Source organism: Pholcus phalangioides, unplaced genomic scaffold (assembly GCF_987345545.1).
Source record: "Pholcus phalangioides strain wild (caught in Gottingen) unplaced genomic scaffold, Ppha-v1.0 ptg000015l_1, whole genome shotgun sequence".
NCBI lineage: Eukaryota > Metazoa > Arthropoda > Arachnida > Araneae > Pholcidae > Pholcus > Pholcus phalangioides.
Window position 1 is genome coordinate 83,454,763 of NW_028301608.1, and position 26,486 is coordinate 83,481,248.

At 34.1% G+C, this 26,486-nt stretch overlaps 1 protein-coding gene across 1 annotated transcript in view; it reads right to left on the bottom strand.

Annotated features, from left to right (window-relative positions):
* Nucleotides 1-67: 67 nt before the first annotated feature.
* LOC149076865 (transducin beta-like protein 3) overlaps nucleotides 68-26,486 on the bottom strand; it is a 38,570-nt gene continuing 12,151 nt past the window's right edge. The window contains exons 6-22 of the mRNA XM_089244588.1: nucleotides 23,878-24,048; nucleotides 23,660-23,747; nucleotides 21,317-21,410; nucleotides 17,941-18,146; nucleotides 15,060-15,263; nucleotides 13,790-13,896; nucleotides 13,471-13,675; nucleotides 10,824-10,913; nucleotides 10,270-10,338; nucleotides 10,066-10,136; nucleotides 8,934-9,090; nucleotides 6,864-6,922; nucleotides 5,092-5,195; nucleotides 3,678-3,749; nucleotides 3,419-3,577; nucleotides 2,146-2,242; nucleotides 68-301 (exon numbers count right to left, since the gene is read on the bottom strand). Coding sequence (XP_089100714.1) covers nucleotide 301; nucleotides 2,146-2,242; nucleotides 3,419-3,577; nucleotides 3,678-3,749; nucleotides 5,092-5,195; nucleotides 6,864-6,922; nucleotides 8,934-9,090; nucleotides 10,066-10,136; nucleotides 10,270-10,338; nucleotides 10,824-10,913; nucleotides 13,471-13,675; nucleotides 13,790-13,896; nucleotides 15,060-15,263; nucleotides 17,941-18,146; nucleotides 21,317-21,410; nucleotides 23,660-23,747; nucleotides 23,878-24,048 — 1,954 coding nt within the window. The 3' untranslated portion in view covers nucleotides 68-300. The remainder of the gene's footprint in view (nucleotides 302-2,145; nucleotides 2,243-3,418; nucleotides 3,578-3,677; nucleotides 3,750-5,091; nucleotides 5,196-6,863; nucleotides 6,923-8,933; nucleotides 9,091-10,065; nucleotides 10,137-10,269; nucleotides 10,339-10,823; nucleotides 10,914-13,470; nucleotides 13,676-13,789; nucleotides 13,897-15,059; nucleotides 15,264-17,940; nucleotides 18,147-21,316; nucleotides 21,411-23,659; nucleotides 23,748-23,877; nucleotides 24,049-26,486) is intronic.

Sequence of the window (26,486 nt, forward strand, 5' to 3'; positions counted from 1 at the left end):
CATATGATTTGTTTTATATGAAAGATGTGTTTTAGTTTATAAATAAAAATGTGTTTTAAAAAAAAAAGCATGTTAAGAAACAATTTACATCTTAGCACATATTATTTGAAATGAAAAAAGTACAGATGATATATTTTTACATGATGGTCCGTTGTTTGGAGAACCATATTAGTGTCTTTACACACACAGTGAATGTTCATGTATGCTCTTTGAATTCAATCTTCATCCATCAAAACAGATCACTGTTTCAATTCATTTGGTAGATTTCAGATTTACTGTACTTCAAAACATGGAATGATATCTGTGGGAGGTTGAAAATTCTTCAGTAAATTATAATGGTTTTGAAAGATAAATAAAACAAGAATTTTTCAAGTATTTTTGCAGCTGCGCTTTCAGTTTGAAGCTAGAGATGTGGGAAAAACTATACAATGCATGTCATATGTACATGCACGTCTAATATACAGGGTGTCCCGGAACTCCACATACAAACTTGGGGGGGGGGGGTAGAGAACATTGTTAGGAATCATAATCACCTAGAAAAGCACGTAGTCGGAAATTGATTGGTGGCACTGTGTACATAACCTCTCAAGGATCGCACGTGCGGGTTCCTCATTGTAGATGTCAACTAAGTACGCTCAACATAATAGTTTTGCGAACAGCCGATATTCACTTCGTGTATGGCCCAGAGAATGGAAATGGACATGCTGCTGTATGTTTGTATCAGGAAAGATTTCCAACGAGGCACCTACCAAATCATGAAATGTTCACTCAGGATGTCATGTGTACATAAATCAATGCCAGTGGGCAAAATTTTGAACACGTCCTGTGATGCTTGCAATTATTATTGTATACTCTTTTTTTTAGGTAATAAAGCTGCTTTACACTGCTTTTTTTTTTATTGTGTCCTTACTGTGCCTTTATCACTTGAGGGTAGCATTTCCGACCATGCTTTCTTATGATTCCTAACAATGTTCTATACCTCCCTCCCAATTTTGTATGTGGAGTTTCAGGACACCCTTTATAAGTTATGGTAAATCATAAATCCACTATTATGCATGATTGCCTCGGTAACTTTGATAAATTTATCACTTTTACCGAGATTATACTTAAAACCCTAATGTAATTGGTGAATTTGATGTTTCGGAATTTTTTTCATATTTGAGTTTAGCATGTAAGATTGTCAGACCTTGATATAATGAATTTCAAGATTTAATGATTAAAATCATGAATTAAAAATTAGTTGGATAGAAAAATTTGTCAAATAAAAGTTTATTATATCAGGGCACAATCGTAAAATTTGTTGGAAGAGAATTCATTATATCGGGGTGAAATAGTAAAATTTGTCAAATAGGAGTTGGTTATATCAAGAAATTCAGAATTTGCCAAATGAGAGTTATTTTGGGGATATTCAGAATTATTTGCTAAATCAGAATTCATTATATCCAGTTCAGACATGGCATCTAAATAATTAAGCTTATCATAGCAATGAGTAATTAATTTTATCATATTTACCAATACAAAATGGTTATTATGCATAATAACCAGCAAATGTGATGAATTTAGTATGATTTATCATGCTTACCAATGCTTGGGTATTATTCATATTCATTGGTAAAATCTATAAGTTTAATCAAATTTACTAAAATGGTTGGTGATTTTGCATAATAACCAATTTTATCACATTTACCATAACACTTCCAAGACGTTTTGGTGCTGGATCCAAGACAAAATTAAGGAGAAAAATAGTTTAGAAAGATGTCAACTTTTGTTTTGAGATATCATAACAAAGGTTAATTATGGATTACTTTTAATGTTTGAATTAATCTGGCAACTCAAATGGCAAGTATTCTTGATAGATCAAATCGTTTCTGCTAAGAAAATTATGTTTAAAAAGAAGGGATTGTTGTAAATTTTAAATAAATTTAGGTTCTCAAAGACTTTGGAGGATGGTGTGGAAGGATTAAAAACAATTTTTCATATTTGGCTAGATCTCATTTAACAAATGCTTATGCACAACAGTAATTTTCCCAAACATTACATTCACAATATTTTGATAGTGATTTTTAGATGCTGGCAATGGACTGAGAAATAAAACAAAGATCTTGTAGTAAAATCATATATCATAATAAAAGATCCAATATTTACCATTCCGCAGACTCAGTTGCAATCTTCATATTTTGCCACAGGAATGAAATGATGTGGGCATCTTGTAGCATTCGGCTGATTCTTTGATAATGTCGCTCTGCGGGCATATGAATGATAATAATTTTCATAAATCCAGCAAATATTTAGCATCAATGATCTCGTGCAGTCAGTAATTAAAATATTTGATTTTATGGAATTACAGACCTGCCAACTCTCCCGATTTAAGCGAGAGACTCCGGATTTTCCATCCTTCCTTCCGCTCTCCAGATTTGTTAAAATTTCTCCTGATTTTGGCAGAAAATTAGATTTTACGCGAGCTTTCACGTTGTCGTGGCGTCAATGATTACCATTGTCGTTAGGAAAAACACCCATAGAGGACAGCAGTAGTCATTTCCATCGAGCAGCCGTAAAATAAAGTCTCTGTGACTGATTTAAGCAACTGGCGAAGACGCGACTTTGTTTTCGTAGCGTTTTTCGGCAATAATTTATCAGGGGCATGACCTTGGTTGCCGAAATTCCTGTATAATCGTTATTGTATTCCATTAACAGCCGTGCGGTAAACACGGTTTTTCGTCCGCAGCTTTGTAATATTTGAATTTTTTTTAAATCGTTTTTTCCGATTAAACATCTTCGGAAAGAAATATAAAACTTTAAGCTACATACAGCTAAATATATAAAGCTTTTAAGAATTCATATACCCAAGATTATCAATCACTTATAGCATCCACGAAAGGAAACACTTATACTTTATGAACATTATGTAGATGTGATTTCTCTATTCTGCATGGAAAGACTGACATGCAATTAAATTCTTCTCAGGGGCAATGCAGAACCTGCCTTGGGGGGGGGGAGAATGTAACTTTTTCTTAATTTATTAAAAAAAAAAAAAATTTGTTTCGAAAAATATTTTTTATGAACTTTTTTTTTGATCGAGTCTATGAGTGTCGGAGGGGGGGGGGGACCCAAAAACTTCAAATTAGTATTGCATTACATACTTGTTACCAAACCACACCTCTATAGCTTCATTGGTTATGAAAAATTATGGTCGGATAATTTTTGAACAAATCTTGTTTTTTTTATAACAATGAATCTCTACAAAATATTTCCACTCTGTCTACAAAACATCGCTGTATCAAAATTTTTCTACACATTCAAAGCATTAAAAAAAGAAAAAAATGTATGTAAATATATACTAGCCATTTCAATTGTTGAACCATCTCTTGGATATCATAAAAATTAGAAAAAAAAGAGCTGAAACTGTTAAGCATGCTACCTGTATATGATAATAAGGCTTCAATGGTTGCTCTCCTGTCTGGCATTTGCAGCAACTCTTCAGTCGTATTCATTTGCAAGACTGCCCTCAGCACTAATTGTGCAGGTAAGTAGTTCTTTGAATTTGTATTCCATTCCACTGCAAACTTTAGAAGAACATCTGAAAATAGTTTTTAAAAAAAAGGTGCAAATGTTTTAATCAGTTGTTATTTTAAAAATATATATGTTTGAGATAGCTTATGTGATACATAAAACTCTACCTATTTCATGTTTCTGCATTTTTTTAATGGTATCATCAAGAACTTCTCTACCTTTACTTTCCATAAGTATCTCTGCAAAAATAAATGAAAAACTCTTTATGTTATAATATGGTGAAGCCCAGAAATAACTAAAGAGTAACTAAATTCAAAGAAAATCTTCATTCGGCTTTTGCTAAAAGATTTAAAAAATGAATTAACAAAATGATCATCTTTAAGGGTGGGATTAAATTAAAACTGAACAGTTGTCATATAATTTGGTTTATTTTTGTATGAGTGTGGCGAAACTTAGTGTAGAGGTAATACCAGGGAGGTAAGGAAGGCAACCCCCTACCGTGGAATGGACTTATAATTAACCTAGGAAGTCACACGAAATCAGATGATATGTGCTGGTGGTCGGCTGACAGTATCATCCACCAGGAAAAACACTCTGCATAAGTAGAATATTTGTGGGTGAAGAAGAGAAATGTGGTGTTGTTCGTTTTTTAGTGGCAGAAAGAGTTGGACTTTGTGAAGTGCATTGGCAAAAGAAGGCAGTCTACAATGAACATGTCATTGACTCATGTGCAGGACTGGTGCAAGCGTTTCTGCGAGGGACAGGAAACAGTAAATGATGATACGCGACTTGGTCAAAGTTACTTCATCATCATGTACGCTTTGGTGAAAGAAGTCTACCAGATAATCAATCCAAACAGACAATCCACAATAAGGGCCATCAGCAAGAAGTGATAGTGCATTTCAGTTCTAATCATGCCATCATTACATAGTAACTCTACTACACGAAAATGAGTGAACAGTGGAAATGCTTGTGCCAGTAATGTGCACAAAGTGGTCCGATAGTTACGGGAATACCTCTATTGCAACTGAAATAGATAAGTACTGCACACAAGTCAATCACAGTGCATGTTCATGTACACTGCATTCATTCATGATGCACTTCGTGAACTCAAACACCACACTGCTCTTCTTTACTCACAAACATTCCACCAGGTGTGTGGTGGAATGAAACACACCATTCCAGGTGAAAAAACAACAGATGATACTGTCAGCCAACCACTAGCACATATCATTTGATTCCGCATGACTACCTAGGGCAAGTCCATTCCACAGCAGAGGTTGCCTTCCTTACCTCCTGCTCTAGCTCTGCATAGTTTCGCTATACTCATAAAAAAATAAACCAAATTCTATAAAAACTGATCAGATTTTGCTCAGATCTGCTTTGATCCACCTTTATAATGCAAGAGAATTTATTTTTTACCAAAGTTTGGGCCAGTTGCCACTTTTTAATTTCTGATTTCGTTAAGTCTATTCAAAGATTTTTTTGTTTTTCATGAATTGCAATCTTTTAAGCTTTATCTAACTAAACATTTTTATAATTAGACTTTTCTTATAATTGTGAAAATTAGTAAAACAAAACCATTTATGATGTTCAATGCTCGGAATGGCTGCTCCAGAAGAACTGCCAACTGTAATGCTTTAGTCCATTTCTTTAGCTTGATAAAGTTCGAAAGGTCTTGTTCCCTAACATGGTTTAAAAGTATAAACATTTCAATGAACACAAACAATTCTTTTTCAAAATAATACACAAAAGTATGCACATGCCACAATATAATTATTTCTCTATAAGTCTAAAAAATAACAGAAAATTGTTAAAGCATTAAATCTTGAATCAACATTTGACAAAAATTCTCTATTTTTTATTTATTTTTTCAACACATGAATAGTGAAGGCGAAAATTAATCTGCCACGTGGTGACCAGACATTTGGGAGTGGAGACAGATTTTTTGCTGTAGTCGCCATCACTTTTCTTTCTTCTTTTGTAGCAATTGTAGTCTCCTTAACCCATTTGCATCATTCGAAAAAGTGGAAAATTGGCCCATATCATCAAAAAAATTTTATTTTGTGTAAAGTTAGAAATATTTCAAAATGAAAAAAAGCAAAAAACAATGGCATACACAAAGAATTTATAATTTTACTTAGTTCTAGTACTTGTCCTAAAAAATTGTAATACCACTACAATTTTAAAGTAATGATACAGTAAAACCTCATTATAACAGACCCTATTATAACGAATAGTTAAACATTTTTTAAAATAATAATAAAGGATGCTTATTTTCATCTGGAAAATTTTATATTTCCAAGTAAACGATTTAAACATCGATCGTTGTGTTTTGTGTAAACATGGATGCTCTGCATGACTCGTACCGCTCGCCAGCCAGAGAAAAATTGAGATGAATTAAGTGTATACCAGGTGGCCCTGGTAGCTGTAGGTAATTTTATGAACGTTAAAATTCCCTATATGCAATGATTGATTCCTTTCAAAAAAGTGGTGTGTGCGTGTGTACCAACTATTTTTTTCCTCTAAGAGAAATTTTATGAGGGTACATCCACGCAACCCCATCAATAAAAACATTCTGAATCTAATTTCCCAAAAAAAATTGTCCCAATTTGAAAGGGAATTGAAACAACAAGAAAAAACATGAAAAATTTAATAATGAATACAACTTCTATAAGAGAAACAAGTTTTTCTTTACAGTATTAATTTTTACAGAATCAAAACATAATGTAAACAGAGGAACACTGAACATCTGTAGTACATTTTTCCCATGTAGAGAAGCCTTGTTATACTTTTCTCCAAAAAATTAACTGGAATTTAGAAGAAATGACTAACAGACATTATTTTGTTCCTTCCAGACAGCATCGCCTTGAATCACTGGACCCCCTTTCTACTTTTTCCATGCAAAGCAGATACTGTAGAAATGAGATGCCTTAAAAAATCAAAGTTTAGAGTTTGGGTTATTCCTAGTCACCCCTGGAATGTAACCCCCTTGCGAATACTGAGAGATGGCCGTATAATACACTTTTATGGATTGATGTACCTTGTTGCAATACACGCCAAAAAGAATTATTTCTTATAAACCAGACTTTCATTAAAATGGACAACCTTCAGTCTCTATTAGTCCTTTATACTAATGATGATTTTCCAGCTCTTAATTGATTCAATTTTATGAATCGGTTATAGAGCTGGTGTCATCATTGTTACGAACTGGACGTGGATTTAATTCCTACTATATTATCAACAGCATTAATTAGATAAATAATGGTTAATAATACATTAAAATTATTAACTAATACTATTACATTACATAGTAATATTGGAAATGCACATAACAGATCTGTTGTAAATACCTCAAAATGAACTCTTCTTGCTGAGCTTGAGCTTTTTCCTTCTCCTCTTCTGTAATATCCTATATTTGAAAGAAAAAGCATTTAAATTACTTAAAAGGGATACAAACTAATCACATAAACAACAAAAAAATTTCATTCACTTTTGATTTTTTAAATTTTATTTGCAAAATCATATTCAATTTAACAAATAAGAAACATGAGAAAAATGCAACTTAAAATTTTCCCAATTAAATGAAGTTTTCTAGATCGATTCCAGTCATTACACGAATACCAGCACATGATACTTCTAAAAAAAGCTAAAATTATGAATTGCTTCTTGCTAATAAAAAAAAAATTGGGAAAAAGTCAAAGCCTGATAAAGTTCAGTGATACCTCATTCCAGAATCATGTTTGTTAGCCGAAATACAATTTCCTACAGGTTTCTATAGAATATCGTTTACTTTGTTCCAGAAGTTATGCAAAATTTAAAGATAAGTTTTTTTAAATACCAAGAAGCACTATAAAATAAAAAGAAAAAACTGACCAAAGGCAGTTTTGAACAGGTTCAAAATTGGATGAATAAGTAATGATAATGTTGGATGAATGTTTTCACAGGAAGATGGGATACTGAAGAGATCTTTTTATTTTACATAACCAACACAGTTAAGACAACACATTGACACAACTCAGTCAAGCTTGTAGTTGTCTTCATTTATTTGGGATTTGGTCAGCTCATTTCTGGTGCTCATACATAGGTGGCGATACACTTGAAAGTCTGGGGAGGGGGCACGATGATGATGTCAGTTCATATATACGCATATACATTAGATCAGTAGGCTCTGCCTTTGACGCTGCCCTCCACCATATCTCCACCCATGGCTCATATTCATGCAGGAAAAGCTAATCTCCTAGAATGTGAAGACTGTTCAGTTTGATGCTTAGTCTTGCACTGAAATAATGAATGCTCTGAAAACCTATGCTCCCTTTTTTTCTTCTTAAATGCATATATTATTGATTGAATCTTTCATTTTACATTAAACGGTTCAACAATTCTGAGAAAGAGAAGTAGAGATACATCTGAAAAAAAAGTTCAGATGTGGACATGAGTTAATCGAGTTGGAACGACAGTAATTCTAATGATGATTATATAAAAATTCAGCTCACAACTCAGCTGTTTTATATAGCCACGTGTACATCCATTTCCACTAAAATGTTTGTTAGGCCAGTATTACACTATAAAATTTTTCTAAAAGTTCTATAAAATTTAACCAATAAGATTATCGGCTGCATTTGCTCGAATGTAACCTATGAGCTTTATTGCAGGGCTGTCATGTCAACTTTTCCGGGGGGGGGGGGGGGCAAAGCATATGTACTCAATGTATGTATATATATATATATATATACCATTTTTAGTGTATTTTCAAAAGCCGGGGGGGGGGGGGAAGAGAGAAAAGGCCCCCCCCCTAAATGATGGGCCTGCTTTATTGGTTGAATTTTTCAAGTTTTATAAAAGGGATTTTATCAAACTTTTATTGTGTATTCCCGGCCTTAGTCGAATCTGTATTCATTAGCAGAGGTATCACTTTAGAGGCGTTTTATACCATTGCCCATCTTAAGCCATAATTTCATTTATGTCGTCAGTTTTTGATAGTCCCTGCTAAGGAATATGGCAATTAATGGCATACCCTCACATTTGTGCATAAAGTTCCCATTGAACAATCCTTTTCGACCAAAATATTTTTAATATTTTAACATTTGAGAAAGAAAGCCAGCCTTGTTACTGATTGTAGAGGATTGTGGATATGGGAAGGGGGGTGATCGCTCCTCCCACGAGTCAAAACATAAGGGAAAAATTTACCTGTCCCATAAAATAAAGTACAATTTAACAACCCTAAACAATTAATCACTCGTCCCAACACATCTCCCTGGATTCACGCTTCTTGTAGAGCTGGATAAAAATTTGCTCTATTACATAGAATTATATGCAAAACAAAACCAGTTTTCACACAGTGTCTTATATTATCTTATAGAAAACTTTTGGTAATAAAGATTTTATGAAGAAACAAATTTCAGTTCTTCACAAGGACTTACTTTCCACATGATGATATTAGAATCTGCACCACCTGTCACTACAAAGCTTTCATCGGAAGATACAGTCAAGGCCCAAACTCTGTTGCTGTGTCCATCAAATGTTTTCATACAGTCATTGTTCTTTATGTCCCACAGCTTCAAAAGACCATCTGATGCACTGTTGACCAATTAAAAAAAAAGACCAATTAAAAATTGGCAGTACAATTTTTCTTTGTACTGCCAATTTTAAAATTTTAAATTTTTCTTATACACACAGGGCGCATCGGTAACAGGGAATATGTTATTTTACTGGCAAACCTTTGATCCTAGACACATATTTCCAATTAGAAAAAAGTATCCACATAACGTGTAGTACCCAGATATGTTATTCATGTAGCAAGGGGATATATAGTTGTCAAAATAAAAATGTTAACTTTTTTATATGGACAACCTGTGCTCAAGAGCCCAATTACAAAGTTGTTGCCCTGTCTCTTCTGATGCCAGCAAAAGAAATCCAGAATTTCCAAGTGCAATATTCACTGAGATATTCGAATTCGAGAAAAAGAGGAAAGTTGGGGGGGGGGGAAACAGCATTAAATACGGGTAAACCATTTCTCCTTAACAGTTTTCTTATTTCGGGAAGCATCAGCTGTCTTTCCCAACCAGTACCATTTGAAAGCAGTTTCAGGTGGGGGCGGGAGGAGTAGCATCATTAAAAAAAATCAAAATTAGTTTGAAATCAGTGACTAACCTAAAATAACTGATTTAAAAAGAAACACGACACAATTCAAGTGAAGAAATTACAGATTTTGACAAAATTCAACATAAATAGTTTCAAGCAGAAAACTGTAATTTCTTAATCTATTTCTACATTTGTTAGTGTGTGTGAAATGAATAGAATATATTTTTATAGCATAAATTAATATTATGTAGTTACTAATATTACATTTGATATGAACGATTAGCATTTTTAAATATTCAATCAAAATTTGATTAATCAATTAAAATTGTTTGATTAACCAATTAAAAACTTCAATTGATTCTCAGCCCTAATAAAAATTTAAGTAATAAATCAGATCCATAGCATGAAAGTTAAAAACATTCTTGGTTTGAAATGGAATGAAAAGGTTGGTCCCCTTGTTGTATTGATTACCTGCTGATCAGCTGTGTGCCCTTGGATAGAAAATGAACATTCAAAACAGAAGATTCGTGGCCTTCAAAAGTCTGTAAAGGAAACATTAAATGTTCAACAATCAACTCAAATCTATCTCCAACTTGCATAAACTTGCACTTATATAAGTTTTACAGTTTTTGAATATAATCTTGATGGGAGGAAGAAAATAAGACTCAAACATACTTTCAAAGTAGTAAAATCTGTCAACGACCAGATTTTTACAGTTCCATCAGCAGATGATGTTGCTAGCACCTGAAAAAAAAGTTTGACAAAAATATTTCTATTGGCAAACAGTATGGAATTTGAAAATAAGCTTAGGAAGTTTCATAGCAACAGTAGAGAGGATAATCCTAACTTTTTATCAATTTACAGCTTTTACTAGTTGAAATTTAAAGAAAATGTTTCTGGGGTAAAAATGTGCATGAAAGTGGCATGACTTCAAATGGAACATTTATACGCATAAATGCTGCAACTTTTCTTTCAGAAATTGTTGTACTTTCTTTAATAAGAATTTCTACCAAAAACTCAACTTTCAATTATTTGATCACTAATATGCAAATTACTTTGTAATTATTCACTTTTTTTGTAGGCAACAAAACAGAACACTGGATATTATGCCGATATATATATGGATATTAAAAAGTTAAAAACAAAAAAAAGACACCCTCATATAATTTCTAAAACAAAAAATAAATATGCAAAGTAAACAGATTTGATAACAAAAGACAAGAGCTTACAAGATCAATTGGTGAAAATTTGACACACCAAATCCCTTTCCTATGGCCCCTCATCACGCCAACAAGAGAAAGATCAGACATATTCCAAACCTAAGAAAAAAAACATGTTATGTAATAAGGCAGAGAGAACACATTATTCACAATAAAGGTTACAAAGATTTCTTTGGGGGGGGGGGGGGAACGTGAACTTAATACACTTGATTATACTTGATATATGCTGTAGATATATTCACTAGCATGCTGAAATAATACTTTTATACTTTATGAAAACCTTTTTTTTTTTGCTACCAAAGTGTTTCAGAATTTTATTATTTATTCATGTTTTACTGTTTTTATAAATGTAAAATAATGCAGAGCTAAAACTGCTTTTTAGAAGCTATTTTGATACCTCTACAGCTTTCATTAAAACAATAGGCATCTTCAACGATTGACGCAGTGCAGGTCACACGGTTATACTACACACATATTACCAAAGAGCTCAGTGGACTGCAGGCCATACATTGAAAACCTCTGCCCTACAAGTTATTATAATAAATGAGTTAGCTCATCATAGCCTATTTGAAAGGAATGCATATATATGTACCTCCATTTTAGCAAGTAGCAACCATAGGGTGAGGTTGGAGGGGAAAAAAAAATTATTCACTTCAATAAACTTTTCGTTCTTTCTATAGTCCTCCGACCACGAGATGAATTTTTGCTGCGTCATGTCATGTCACGTCGGATGATTTTATTCAATTTTTTTTTAGTAAAATGATTGCACATCGAGAAAAAGTTCATCAGTGACTGAGCTTTCACGATTGGCATGTCCTTCTAGGATGAAATAGAATCATTTGATGTGACATGACGTGCCGTAGCCAAATCTCTTCTCGTGGTAGGAGGACTATAATTGAAAATACAGTGCACACCGCTTAATGTGAATGCATTGGGACACAGACATTCTGATAACCAATTGATAACTATACGTGAAAAAATTCCTGGTAGTAAATAAAATAACAATGCCCTGTTTGGTCGAACGGGACCTATGAAAATGGGACAAGTCAGGGTTGTTTTTTTTTTGGACACACAACTGCTTTCAAAATTTTGCACCGTGCCACGTTTTTGGGGGTATGAAGAACTGCGAAGAGTTACTGGTGTGTCATCATTCTGACAGTCAAAGATAAATGTATATATTGTTTTCATATTGCTTAGAATATCCGAATGAATGAAACTGTTCATATGATTTGTTTTATATGAAAGATGTGTTTTAGTTTATAAATAAAAATGTGTTTTAAAAAAAAAAGCATGTTAAGAAACAATTTACATCTTAGCACATATTATTTGAAATGAAAAAAGTACAGATGATATATTTTTACATGATGGTCCGTTGTTTGGAGAACCATATTAGTGTCTTTACACACACAGTGAATGTTCATGTATGCTCTTTGAATTCAATCTTCATCCATCAAAACAGATCACTGTTGGGGGTATGAAGAACTGCGAAGAGTTACTGGTGTGTCATCATTCATTTTTTTCATATTGTTCTAAAACACACAGGATTGTTTTTTTTTCTCTTTTAAGCTAAAACCCCTTTTTTCATTCAGGAATTAAGAGGATTTAAAATGGAACGGTATAATGTGTGTACCGCAAATTACGATACTTTTTATAATGTACAGTACTTCCAGGGTATATGTCTCAATTTAAATCTTGATTTTTTAAAACACTAATTTGAATCAGATACTTTGATATTTCAAACAATTTTGAATAATATGATTTTTTCTAACTTGTGAGATGTAATACGAGCAAAAATATTTAATACCCTGAATAAGAACTTTTCAAACTTGTAACTAAAAATGAGTATATTTTGAATTTAAATTTAAAAAAAATCTGATTTAAATAAAACAAAATGTGATATACATATGTTTTTAAATAATGATTTTTTATCAACCCTAGTATTTTCCACAGATCCTTTGTGAACGTCTTCCACTCAAAAACTGTAAATTTGCCAGTTGAAGAAACTGACCACAAACTGAAGAAAGGGATTTTTTTACACTACACAAAAGAAATTGAATAGCAGGTTAGATGATACACACATGTATCATAGCGGCTCTTATGACCCAATTAGGACATTGTGAACTGAGTACAGGCATTTTTCACGAAAAACAGAGCCTTTTGACCTCCATCTTAGTCTTGAGATTGATAACAATGATTTGTAAAGAAAAAAAATAAGCCTGGTTTGATCTTATGTGTTCAAAATAATATGCAAAAAGAAAAAAACTTTCGACAAAAAAAAATTGATAACATAAACCTGAAGTTCTGATAACTTACTATAAACTAATCTTTTCTCATGTTATCATATTAATCTGTTCCATTCTTTGCAAAAGTAATAATAATATAGGAATGATAACATTATCCATGATTTCAATAAATGGCATCAACTATAATAGGGAAATTTCTTGACAAGTTCCTGACACATAAAAAAAGAGGGTATTGGTCTATGAAAGAAGAACAAAATGCCCTCTTCATTTCCTACATGTGAGCAAGGATTCCAGTGATGGGGAGACTTTTTGCTGGTTCTTTTAAACATATGGTGTTCAAATTTTTCATTAAAAAAAATCTATAATTGAAGGTGTTACTATGATTCAATAATATATTTATGCAAATTATGTACCTTTGCTGTACTATCTTGGGAACCTGTAGCCGCTAATTTGTCATTACAAGATACTTCGATGGAATTGATAGTCTTATCATGAGCTTTTACCGCACAGCGGGATGACACAGAAATCATAAGCGCAACCAGGGGCACTTTCTCAGGTATGTCCCATAGCTTCAGAGTGTTATCCTGAGAACCACTCAAAAAGCATAATGACTTTGTCCTTTAGAAAAATACCACAAGAAATCATTATTATTCATAATTCTGAAAAATCATAAATGAAAAATAATAAAGTTTAAGGTTATTCCAATTTTGCTAAATAGTCAACAAACTTTACCGGCTACATGCGATTGATCCCACAGAATGAGTATGACCTTGACATACAAATCTGCATTCTACCTCATGTGTTTCGTCATCCATTCTCCAAACTCTCAGAAAATTATCCTTCAAAAGGAAGAGAAATTAATTTGATACTGGCATAATTTCAATACAGAAAATCTATCTACAGATTGAATTAGAAATCAAAAATGAGAGAAACATATAATGAGATATACCATATATAGTTGTGTATAAGCCGAGTTTTTTTGTGGAAAAATTCGTTCCTCGACTGGGGACGGGGGGTCGGCTTATACTCGGGTCAGTTTTTGATGAGAAAACACTGACCCCCACAATCAGTAGTAATTTTTGTAGCAGTGTTCGAGAAACCAGCATTATTGGTATGGGATATGTTCAAACCCCCACAGAATGGATAATGTCAAAGCCGAGGCAAAGAAATCGAAAACATCACTGGCTTTGATACCAGGTGGGCTAACGTCGATTGTACAGCCTTTAGATGTGGGCATCAACAAGCCTTTCAAAGACTATTTGAGGAATTTGTGGATCGAATGGATCAGTTCCAATGATAAAGAAACCAGAAAAAGTGGTGCCTCGAAGAAACCTGACATTGATCTAGTGTAGTGTGCCAATGGGTACATATTTTTCGGTGAAATTCTGTTTCCACTGAAATTATCATCCGATCCTTCAAAAAGTGTTGCATCAGCAATGCGATGGATGGAACTGAAGATATCCTCTTCGAAAGTGACAATGGTGATGACAGTCCAGATGAATATAAAAATGAAGATGCTGCATCCTATGATGATCTGATGGATTACGATGAGCTTAGAGAGCTGGCAGAAACGGATTAAAAAGTTTGAATAATTTTCTATTGTAAATTTCCGTAGGCTGTTCATTTTGTATGAAAATATAAGAATTTTTTTTATTTCTCTGAAATGCACAGATTTTTTGGGGTTGGTGTATACACGGGTTTTCAATTTATTGTGGTTTTGGTAGTCCTGAAGTGGGGAGGGGGGATCGACTTGTTTATGAGTCGGCTTACATACGAGTATGTACGGTAATTCACACTTTTATTTCCTATCAGTGATGATTAGTGAAATACAATTTGTGAGCATGATTCAAAATCTCAAAAATTCCAAGTCTTAAGGACCTTAAAGTTTCTACAATATGTGGCTTCACTATGGTAAAAATCTATATTTAATGGGGTTATTACAATGTGAATCAATTTAAATGAATGGATTGCAAAAATGGAGAAAAAAATATTGAAAACTCACCTTTGATGCACTGACCAACAGATATGGATCACGCCGAAATACATCCAATGCAACTACCAAGTTCAGATGACCTTTGAGAAGTTGACAGTTGAATGTAGATAACTCAAACACTTTTATGTGCGGACTGTTGGTGGCAACCGCAAGGTGACTATCATCTTTGCCCATGAGTTTTACATCAAGAACGTCATCATTGAAGCCAACAAACTATGAAATATTATCAGTGTATCATGATCAACGATTGATTGCTAAATTCATGCAAACTTATTGCTATACATACCTATTGAACATATTTCTTGGCCTACCTGCCACATAGACATGGTGCCTCACTTATAAATAAAAGCTATGGGAAAAAAATTGCTTAATGCAAACGTTGCAAATGCACACCTTGGCATTCTATGTTCAAAGGTTTCCCATCACAACCTTTCCGGAATGAAATTAACCTTTCATGTAATTATGTTTCTCATATCCTATAAACAAATATTTGTTAGAAAATGCTTGGTAATGTTCAGAACCACTTCTGCACACTTAAAATGCTGTTTAATTAGCTGCAACGTGGATGTTCTATATTTTTTCATAGTCAATTTCTGGAAGAGAGATCATAGCTTTTTATTTCTCAACAAAAATTAGTATAAGCATCATAAGCCTGCAAAATCATGCTTTTGAAACGTAAGTATTGCAGTGGATAGTCGAAGTATAGTAAGTTTTCACAACACAGCGATACTCTGACTTACGTCAGTAATTTGATCCAAGATTAATAACATAAATCAAAAAAGGGGTGGTAAGGTAAATTTTCCTCACTGATATATTGTTAAAATAATGAGGCCCTCAAGTTTCATCAAAATCTAATGGCCACGATTGTATTTAATGATCATAATTTATTGTATTTATTTCCTCCAACATTGTAAAACTAGCATAAAAAAATAAGATAGCCGAAATTACAGGAGTGTCAAGTAAAATACAAGTGATATGGTCACCTTATTCTTTGTTATTGATTCATCTCTTAAAAATGACTCCAACAAGGAAACATTTCCCTTCTCAGAACATGTAGTCAAATACCTTCAAGCTTTGCTTAAGTGCATCTACTGTATTTTAATGTGTGTAAGAAACCCTTGTTTTTGCCAAAAATTGGATCCCAAAAGTAAGTACGGGGAATCTTTCTCAGCTTGGTTAAGTCAAAAATTACTTTAAAAAAATTTGAATTATTCATATATTTCGAATTATCCAATTAATCTATCTTGAATCAATAAAATGAAAACAAACTGCAATTTAATCATCAACATCTCTATAGGATGATACTAACTATTAATCATTAAAACTGTGATATCAGTTACGAAACTGTTTTCCCAAATTCTAATATATATTTATAATTATAATAATTAATCTTAGCTAGTACATTATTCCACTGTTCTAGAATCAGCATCACTGCGGAATTTCTTCATAATGCTCAAAGCTTGATTTATGGAAACAGTTAATGATCATCTGTTACAAAACTGTTTCCCAAATTTTACTTATCGATTTTGTGCTACCAAAGAAATATACTACTTCACCGCACACCAACTCCGGTCATATATCACCATACAGCAATTCCCAACCAGTGGAGTTGGGTGGGAAATGAAGGCTCCATCCATCGGTGGTCGCCCTAGGTTCGGTAGGTAAAGAACTTGCTTCTGATGTTCTATGCCCGAATTCGAACCCATGGACCTTGATGGTAACCTTCATAGTGGAAGACGAGCATCCTTACCACTGTGTAAAAATGTAAGGAGAGAGACTATGCAACTGCAGGGTGCAAAAAGTTGACAGGGGGATACAAGTCTTTTTATCACTGTATACAGGTATTACCATTGTCGTATATTCCCCACATTAGCTGGTGTGCTTGGGAACTCCAGATTTTTTAATGCTTGAGTCCAGCATGCCGAGAAAAGAGGAGTTTAATAACGATCACAGTATGCATTCAGCCAATTCAATGGATTTTTATAATAAAAATATTTAAGAATTTTGCTGATTTCCTGGCAGGCTGGGAAAATGTGGATATTCTTGGCATCCTAGTCTCCCTCACTGTTTCCCAGCATGCTGGCTAATGTGGGTGAATACAGTATATAAATAAACAATATATTTTTATAAATTTGCATTGTTCACAATTATTCCCTAATTTGAAATAGTCTATCTTCATCAGATGTACAAAATCCATTTGTTATTTCTCTTATTAATACAGTGAAATCTCAATATAACAATACTCTGTCGAACCAACAAAAGTATAGTTGTAGAGAGATTATCGTTATATCGAGCATCATTGTAGCAAGGCCTCACTGTATTGGACTGCTTGTCTCTGAGGCCAAAGATAATTTATAATTCATTGTTAATTTATAAATAAGTCAATAAGCTGGTATCTGGCATATATGTTGTAAATACTTGCTGTGTTGGTTAACACTTATAGCTTTAGTTATATGGTTTAACCTGTATGAAAATAAACGCCAAGAGATTGAAATATATTTTTTGTTTTAAACAGGCGTCTGTTTTATTAAAGTGCATATCAAATAATTAATTATTAATGACACTATGTTTATTTATTGATTTTCACCATGTTCATATTCACGATAGGTTTCTGTCTCATAGAGTGTCTGTCTTTGACATGTTTCACTGTAATAAAGACATTTATTCTTTGAAGGTATTCTATCCTCTAATAATGCAGTAAAGTCAACTAAAAAAATTGACTGATACTCCTGACATGGAGACATATATATGCATGTTTTTAAATAAGGTTTTTCTGCAGGTGCGAATTAATCCATATCAATACAATTAATAATATTTCATATAAAAAAATCATCAATATAAATCTACATTTTTGGTTGGAAATAATAAAAACATGCATCGATTATCTAACCTGTTTCTTGACTTCAAAATCAGTGCTCCCATAGAAAACTATGTTATGTTCGAAAGATACCACACATATGACATCAATGGAATCAACATATTCTGCATGGGTGATCACTTGCCCATCGTATTCTGCATCTTCAGGAGGTGCAACTAAAGAATTCTTTTGCTCCAACAAACACTTTCCCGAATATGCATTCCATACTTTTAAAACCCCTAATAAAAAAAATAATGGAGATTTTTAAATGTTACACAGTAAAAATATCCACAGCAAATATGGCAAAATGAGAAGAAAATATTAATAGATAATTGCTGAGAAAGAAATTGATCGTAAGTTCCAGCACGTTTTTTCAATATAAGGTAGAATCTCAATATTTCAGAATCATAATATAACGTCCAGTGATAAGACTTGTTAAAAAAAAATTGTTATACAGTAAAACTGGTTAATTTGAATTTTGGATTATTCAAACTTTTACGAACTCCCCTGGAGTTCTATCTAATTTAAGGTTAAAATTTTTTTTTAATTTGAATTTTTTAAAAAATATTTTGGATAACTCAAAGTTGGAAGAAAAAAATCATGATTTTTGAATGAGCAAATTCAATTTGGAAAAATTCTGTGTCAGACTTTGTTTTTAAAAACCAAAGACCAAGTTGTTAAGAACAAAAAAATTTCAAAAACAAATAAAAGTGTGTGTAGGTGAGTGAAAATTCTGTTTGTCTCTAGTCTTTCTTCGATAATTTAATTTCCCATTTTAAAATAGTTTACAAACAATGCTAATTTTTAAAGCACCTATTGTCCAGCTGAAGTGCATCAAGAATGTGTACCACTTGATATCGATTACGTTGTTCAATCTATCAAGAATGGACCAAGGTGAAGAATGAATCAATGTTTAACCATTCAAAATCTGAATAATTTTATCGCCATTAAGAGTATGGAAAGTAGATTTGTTAGTAAAAATTGTAATACGTTAATGGAAATATATTTCTTAGATAACAAGAATGACAAACAAAAATTTGTAGCCTCGTAGGGTTGAAACTACTATATTTATTTTCAAGAAGGGACTGAAAATTTACATCTGGGGGGAAAAAAATCCGGCTTACAACAAAATATACACCGCGTGAGCGACATTACAACAACTTCATTCGAACTACTCTCGATGTAATGTGCCGATGGTCCCCCGCGTAAAAGTCAGTAGTCGCTGTTCTGTAAATCTGTTGTCATTAATATTGTTACTATTCATCGGCAGCGGTGATCGTATGGCGACGATCAAGGCCGATCGTGATGATGTCCACCTACGATCACATGCAAATGAAGTGACCTTGAAGCCGATTGACTTGATTAGATACGTGCGGTTGGAAGTTTTTGCTTTAAATACCGGCCGTACGTTGTAACAGGTCTGACTCCGTGTTCATCCTTTGTTTGTTCTTTTCAACTGAAGCCCTCTAGTAGGACGGTTCACCATCTTGCTACCGTATCCATTGGCTGGGAAAATAAGCTGATAATTAGTTAAAATGAAATAATTTACAGTATTTGAATTTGTTTCCCGGCAGGTCCGGAATCGAAAGCATTAATTAATCTTCACAGTCAAAATTCTTCATTGCTGATGATAGACGTAGCAGCTGGCCTTGTCAAGGCTACACATAGTAAGTGACACCAAAGTGGTCCGGCCCTTACGGACCACTTTGATCAGCTCCAAGGGGCCTCTCGGTTGAGGGCCAGACCACTTTGGTGTCACTTACTATGTGTAGCCTTGACAAGGCCAGCTGCTACGTCTATCATCAGCAATGAAGAATTTTGACTGTGAAGATTAATTAATGCTTTCGATTCCGGACCTGCCGGGAAACAAATTCAAATACTGTAAATTATTTCATTTTAACTAATTATCAGCTTATTTTCCCAGCCTAAGGCCAATGGATACGATAGCAAGACGGTGAACCGTCCTACTAGAGGACTTCAGTTGAAAAGAACAAACAAAGGATGAACACGGAGTCAGACCTGTTACAACGTACGGCCGGTATTTAAAGCAAAAACTTCCAACCGCACGTATCTAATCAAGTCAATCGGCTTCAAGGTCACCTCATTTGCATGTGATCGTAGGTGGACATCATCACGATTGGCCTTGATCGTCGCCATACGATCACCGCTGCCGATGAATAGTAACAATATTAATCACAACAGATTTACGGAACGGCGACTACAGACTTTTACGCCGGGGGACCATCGGCACGTTACATCGAACACGACTGCCACGAGAGCGAATCTCGGGCGCGCCACCTATATTCACGAATACGGTCGGCCTTGACCGTCACAAATTTTAAAAATAGAGAGATGGATGACTTTTTGTTCTCAGCCCAAAGTATCAAGGAAACAGATATTTTCTGGATATTATGCTGAGGTGAACTTGGAAAGAAAAGTCTGGTGTCTGCCTGGACTGCAAACCGGGCAAGCATACTACCATCTACACAACTGGAGACAACTCTGCCTTCCTTGAAAGTTTTCCATCTCTCTCTACCATCACACCTGGTTGCCACTTGCTAAAGTTAAGAGAGACTACTAAACGCCTCTACTTCAGTGTGTGAAATAAGGAAGGCAGAGTCGAGTCTAAAGTAGTGTAGATGGTAGCATGCTTGCCCGGTTTGCAAAAGGGCATGGTTTCAAGTCCCAGCAGACACCAGACTTTCCTTTCTGAGTTAACTTCAGCATAATATCCAGAAAATATCTGTTTCCTTGATTTGGAAAACAGTTTCGTAACGAATGATCATGAATTGTTTCAGCTAATCAGACTGAGCATGGTGAAGAAATTCTGCAGTGATGCTAACTCCAGAGTAATGGAATAATGTCACAGCTAAGATCAATTATTATAATTACAAATTATAAAAATTTGGAAAACAGTTTTGCAACTGATCATAAAATTTTAATAACTGATCATTATTATCATATGTGAATATTGATGATTAAGTTGCAATTTGTGGACAGTTCACGGATCCGGGATAGATTAATTCGATGATTTGAACTTTTTTCCAGTGACTTTGGATTTTGAATTAACCAAAAATTCAACTATATCCAGCTGCGATGCAGTTAGATTATAACACAGGTAAACCGTGATTTCCTTCCCCCCTTCCCACTACATTTACCATCTTTTGTGCTTGAGAAATCAAAGGCATTTTCTCCTGTTTTCCTGTCAACAATGGATTAATAACTGTGCATATTTACTTGATAATTTACAAAGTTACATGAGACTTCCCCCTACATCATCATGTGTATTACGGGGCATTATTATATGTGATTTGCATTGCTAACTACTTCAATTACTTATGTATTTAAATACATATACATGAGACACACAAGACATAAACACAATCAGGAAATATAGCAAATATCTTACCTTTATTGCCCGCTGTTACCACTACTAAATCTTCATCAGAAACTGTTAATGTAGAAAGTAAGCTTTTTGACGCCAAGAATACTGATTCCACAGCCTAAATAAAGGAAGAATGGGAAATCGGGGAGACATCAATAAGTATGTTATCAAAGAGCTATGAGGTGAACCCAATCAATTTTATTGACAGACATAAATTCCAAATATTTTAATTTCATTTTAAATTTGTCCTTTCCCATTTTTATTCTGTTACAATAAGACAAGAATTCCAAGTATGGCAGCTTTGGCTCGAACCATAAAATAACTTCACAATACAAATAATGTTGCATAGCAGCCAAATTTCGAGAATGAGAAGATTTTCCTGAGGATTCAAATTCTGTACAAAAACCATACACAGACAAATATAAAAGGGGTTTTAAAAAAAAGAAAAAAGCAGGGATTTTTCATTATGAAAGTGAAATAGTGGGGATTTTTTTTCCTTTGCAAAAACATGAAATTGTATGAAGATGTGACTCTCTGCTACTCATACAAAGGTCTAGAATAGTGCGTGCCCAAACTTTTTGAAGCGTGACTCCCCCTTTTGACAAGAATTTTATTGGTCATCCCCCACTATATAAAATGGCCATATACCCCGTTTTAAAGGCCATTCTTGATTTTTCGTTAATGAATGTGCTTCAATTTCCATAATCGATGATGAATGAAATCAAATTATTTTTCAACATTTAGTTGGCAGAACTGTTTTCTTACGAGATTTCAAACTACCCAAATGGTTGGCAAGTTAGTATTAAATACGTATCTTATGTATTGTAAGGGTGTAGAGTGGATAACTTGGTAACCAAACTCAGGGTCACCCTTATCAAATGCAGGGCCCAGTGCAAAAATTTCTTCAGTAACTTCACTTCATCAAAGCTTTATAAATGACACAATAGCGTTATTAATTGTTCATGGTCTAAAATGTAGGCATTCCTCTATACATTCAGATACTGTGTTTTTTATTTTCAAAAAATATATAAAAATGTTTTAAAATTGGTTGATTCTTTCTGAATACCCTGTATAAATATTAACTTGTCCTATCAATTACTGTACATGTAGAATGTGATAAAATAACATAACATGATACATGTAAGTAACTATTCAGCTGTGTTTGAAGCATTTTTTAGTTTTGATATATTTATACTAACATTATACTAACATTGTAAAAAATAAAAATAAATTTCTTATTCGAACGCTTCCATTTTGGAGAATCTCTCGCTACCCCTGGAGGTCAGGAACCCCACTTTGGGAACCACTGGTCCACACAACTGGCTGATGCAAAGATGAAATCAGGAAAGAAAATACAACTGCCTCTGCAGAGAATTGAACCACAGTCCCCCCTTTGCAATCTGGGCGAATGTGACAGTCCAATATGCTATGAAAGTGACATACATCTTTCAATAGAGCACATGTATACTGAATGTGACAGTCCAATATGCTGTGAAAGTGACATACACCTTTCCATAGAGCATAAAATATGCGGAATGGGATGGATAGTCAGACCTAACTCAGCTAACAGCTCGTAAACATACTGACATTTTACCATCAGATGGTAACTTCAGGATTCTATTCTCTGCTATCTGCTATTCATACAAATGTTAGTATATATTAGCTATTAGCTGAGTTAGGTATGCCTGTCCATGTACTTTACCGCAACAATAGGGAAAACTACCTGCCATTATTACTGCGCTAGAGGAAACGTTTCTTACCAGCTCAAATGTCACTCAAATCATAAATCAAATAGCTACACTCAAATCAAAATGAAGCCGGCAAAAAACCAATGGGAAAGACTGAATAGGATGCAAGGTCATCATGCTGATTTCACCGTGAAGAGATCAAACTAACATTAGCTGTTGGGTAAATTTTGTCTTTTCCTCACCAAAATAAAACACTTCATTATTTGGCCCAATGGTGAAAAGTAATTTTACACATGTGATATCATTTGGGGGGGGGGGGGAATTCAACAAGCAACTGACTTTTTCTGGGGGCAAATTCTTTCAAAATAATTTTTCCCCAAAATGTAGGGATTTTTTTTTTTTCACTTAGTCAAAATTTCGGGAGTCTAGGAGGAATTTAATAGAAATTCTGAGGCCTTCCAGAAAATCTGGGAGACTCAGCAGCTGATATTGGTTTAGAAAGTTCTGGACATTTTTGGTAGATACAAGCTTCAGCTTCTGGGAGGTTGTTTTAATCATTTGAACATAAATATTTTGTGGCAGTTTAGGAAAATGTCTAGTGCAACTTTCATCATGATCGTGCATTTTGAATATTTTTACAAGGCCTTCAATGTGGTAGAGAAAACATAAAATGCCATACCTCAAAGACTGGAACTACTTTCTTTGGTTTGCATTGATTTGAGCAATTTTCCAAATCCCACAGAATCACCACTTTATCTCTACCGCAGCTGGAATATAAGATAAATGACATCTTTAATTTATATCCAACCAAAGAACCTCAAATATATAATCAGCTTGATGAAATATTTGCAATGAAAAAATAGAGAGAAAAGATCATATCATTCGGGAATGCTGTACCTTATCATTTCATTTCTATCATTCAGAAACAACAGTCCAGTAACTGCACTGAAGTGACCGTCTAGGAATGCGATTCGTTTGCTCGAGTCCAGATCCCATACGTGAATCTTACAGTCATCAGCAGCACCAAAAATACACAATTTTCCATGCAGGTTATGAAATTTGAGTACACTGGAACAAAAATAAAAAATCAGGGTAAACTACAAGTAAATTGCCTGAATCAGCTAACTTCAGCAAATGGCCCCCAGGTGGGACCCTAGCGAGAATGAGATGGCTTTTCACAGCCCAATACATCAAGGAAGCTTCTCAAGCTTATTTAAATTGTTATTATGTACTGAAATGAAGGTGTAAAATTATTATCTTAATTTATAAATTATATTATGATAATTGTAATTATAAATACAGTATTCCCCTGCACTTCCCAATATACCAGAGAAGAGCAATGGAAACTAGCATGCTGGGAATCCCTGTATTTTCAGCCATGCTATAAAATTCGAGAGAGAGTCATGTGTCCTGGAAATTTCTTAAATATCTTTATGCTAAAAATCTGTGGTATTGGCTGAATACATGTGGTGATTCTTATTAAACCTTGCTTTTTCCGGCATGCAGTGAATGGATCAGACCCCCAACATTCAAGAAGCAGATGTCCCTTAAGTTTTACAACATTTCGACTAATGCGGTGGAAATACAATAGGTAGAAATATTCATATCTTGCATATTTGTCACTTTAAACATTTTTTTTTTTCTGAAGTATATTTCAATCCAATGCAATTTGCAGTAGAGCCATTTCCAGTCATTGGCAACTGTAACCATAATTGATAACTCAGATCATCTTTGGCAACTTTATGGTGGCAATTGCAGATAACCTGTATTTAGAACTCCAATATGGTCAGTCTATAGTCGTAAGTTTTTCTTATGAAAGAATTCTACAACATTGAAAACATTAATTGGGAAAAAAAATCTATGTAGCTATGCATATTCTTGTGCAATTTCATTAATTAGAATATTAAAAACAATTTCACAGCTCTGAGTACCTGAATTTTCTAATTTAATTGAAACATTACAAGATCATCTGATTATCAGTAATTTCACTAAATAGCGTGGATTTGTATAATACAGTTCAGTACTTCAAGCTATCATTGGGACTGTGGAAAAAATATTCACATGAGCAGTTTACCCACTCATATTTATCATTACTATTATTATTTCATTTATTTTTCTTCCCAGCTACCTCGTTAGGCATTTTGCTTGTTGTGGCCCTTGAATTTGTACTTGCGTTTATCTGATCATGTAAAATACAGTAAAATTGCTTCATTAAATTTATTTAATCTGTCCTTTATCACAAAGTAATTTAGGTAAAGCTTCTAACAAAGTTTGTTCAACAAGTATCCGACAATAATTTTTTGTGCGTAAACCAATGAAGCTAAGGAGGCATGGTTTGGTGCACCTATGTAGGCGCTCCTGATGTGCATGCTTGAATTTTTCTTTCCTGCCTGCAAAAGCAACCAGTTTTGGTTGCTGGCAGATTGCCGATGAGCGAACATGTGTAAGTGTGCCATCAGATTTTCATTTTTGGCAAAATGGCAGAAACACTTGAAGTATGCTGCTGCATTCATGTGCAAAGCTTTGAGATTCCTGAATGAAAACAACCCGCAAGATTCAACAGGTCTTCAGGGACAAAGCAATGGGTATAACACTGATAAAGGAGTAGTACAACTGCTAATCGCGGCACATAACTGCAGAGACCACAGTCATGCTGATCGTCTACATTGGCTCCAGTGGCATGGTTCATCATGCATATACATCACACAGCACAATCATCACCAAAGAGTACTACCAAGAGATTCTGAGTAGTCTTCATGATGCTGTGAGATGCAAATTGCCTGAGGACTTGTGGGCAATTGGCAATTTCATCACAATAATGCAACCGCCTATTCTTCACATTTGTGGTTCAGCATTTATTGGCCGAACACAACATGTCTGTGCTTCGTCAAGCTCTATTCTCTCAACATGGTTTGTGTTACATGGCTCTTCACCAAGCTGAAAATGTCCCTGAAAGGATATCAGGGCAGATTTCAGTCAAGCAAAAATCTGACAGCACTCATTTACAATCCCTCACTCATCAACCATACTGGCAACTTCTGCAGGTAGGCGAAAACTTACGCATGCACATTGGAATCACCTGAATACTTGCACCACACCATTTTTCTAGCTTCACTGGTTTACATACGAAAAATTATGGTCGAATACTTTTTAATACATTAAACAAACCTTGTGCGTGTGAATTTCTGTATGTTTTGTGCAAACAAGAAAACCAATTGAACAATTTAATACCCACTTGGGGGTGCCATTTACTGTGTTGAAGGTTTTGGATGGATAAGAAGGGGTAAATTTTGTGGTTGTATCTACTAAAACAGAATCCCTTATTGATTTTCCATTGGGATCCTGAAGGAACTAAAAAAAATGATCTACTTAACTGATTCAACCCCTTACACTAATACCATTTATTATGTTTGACTGCACGTATATTTTTCTTTTAGTCCTTTATGCTTTTACAAGTATGATATTAAAGGAAAAAAAAACCTTTGTGAAAAAAATTAAATGATGGC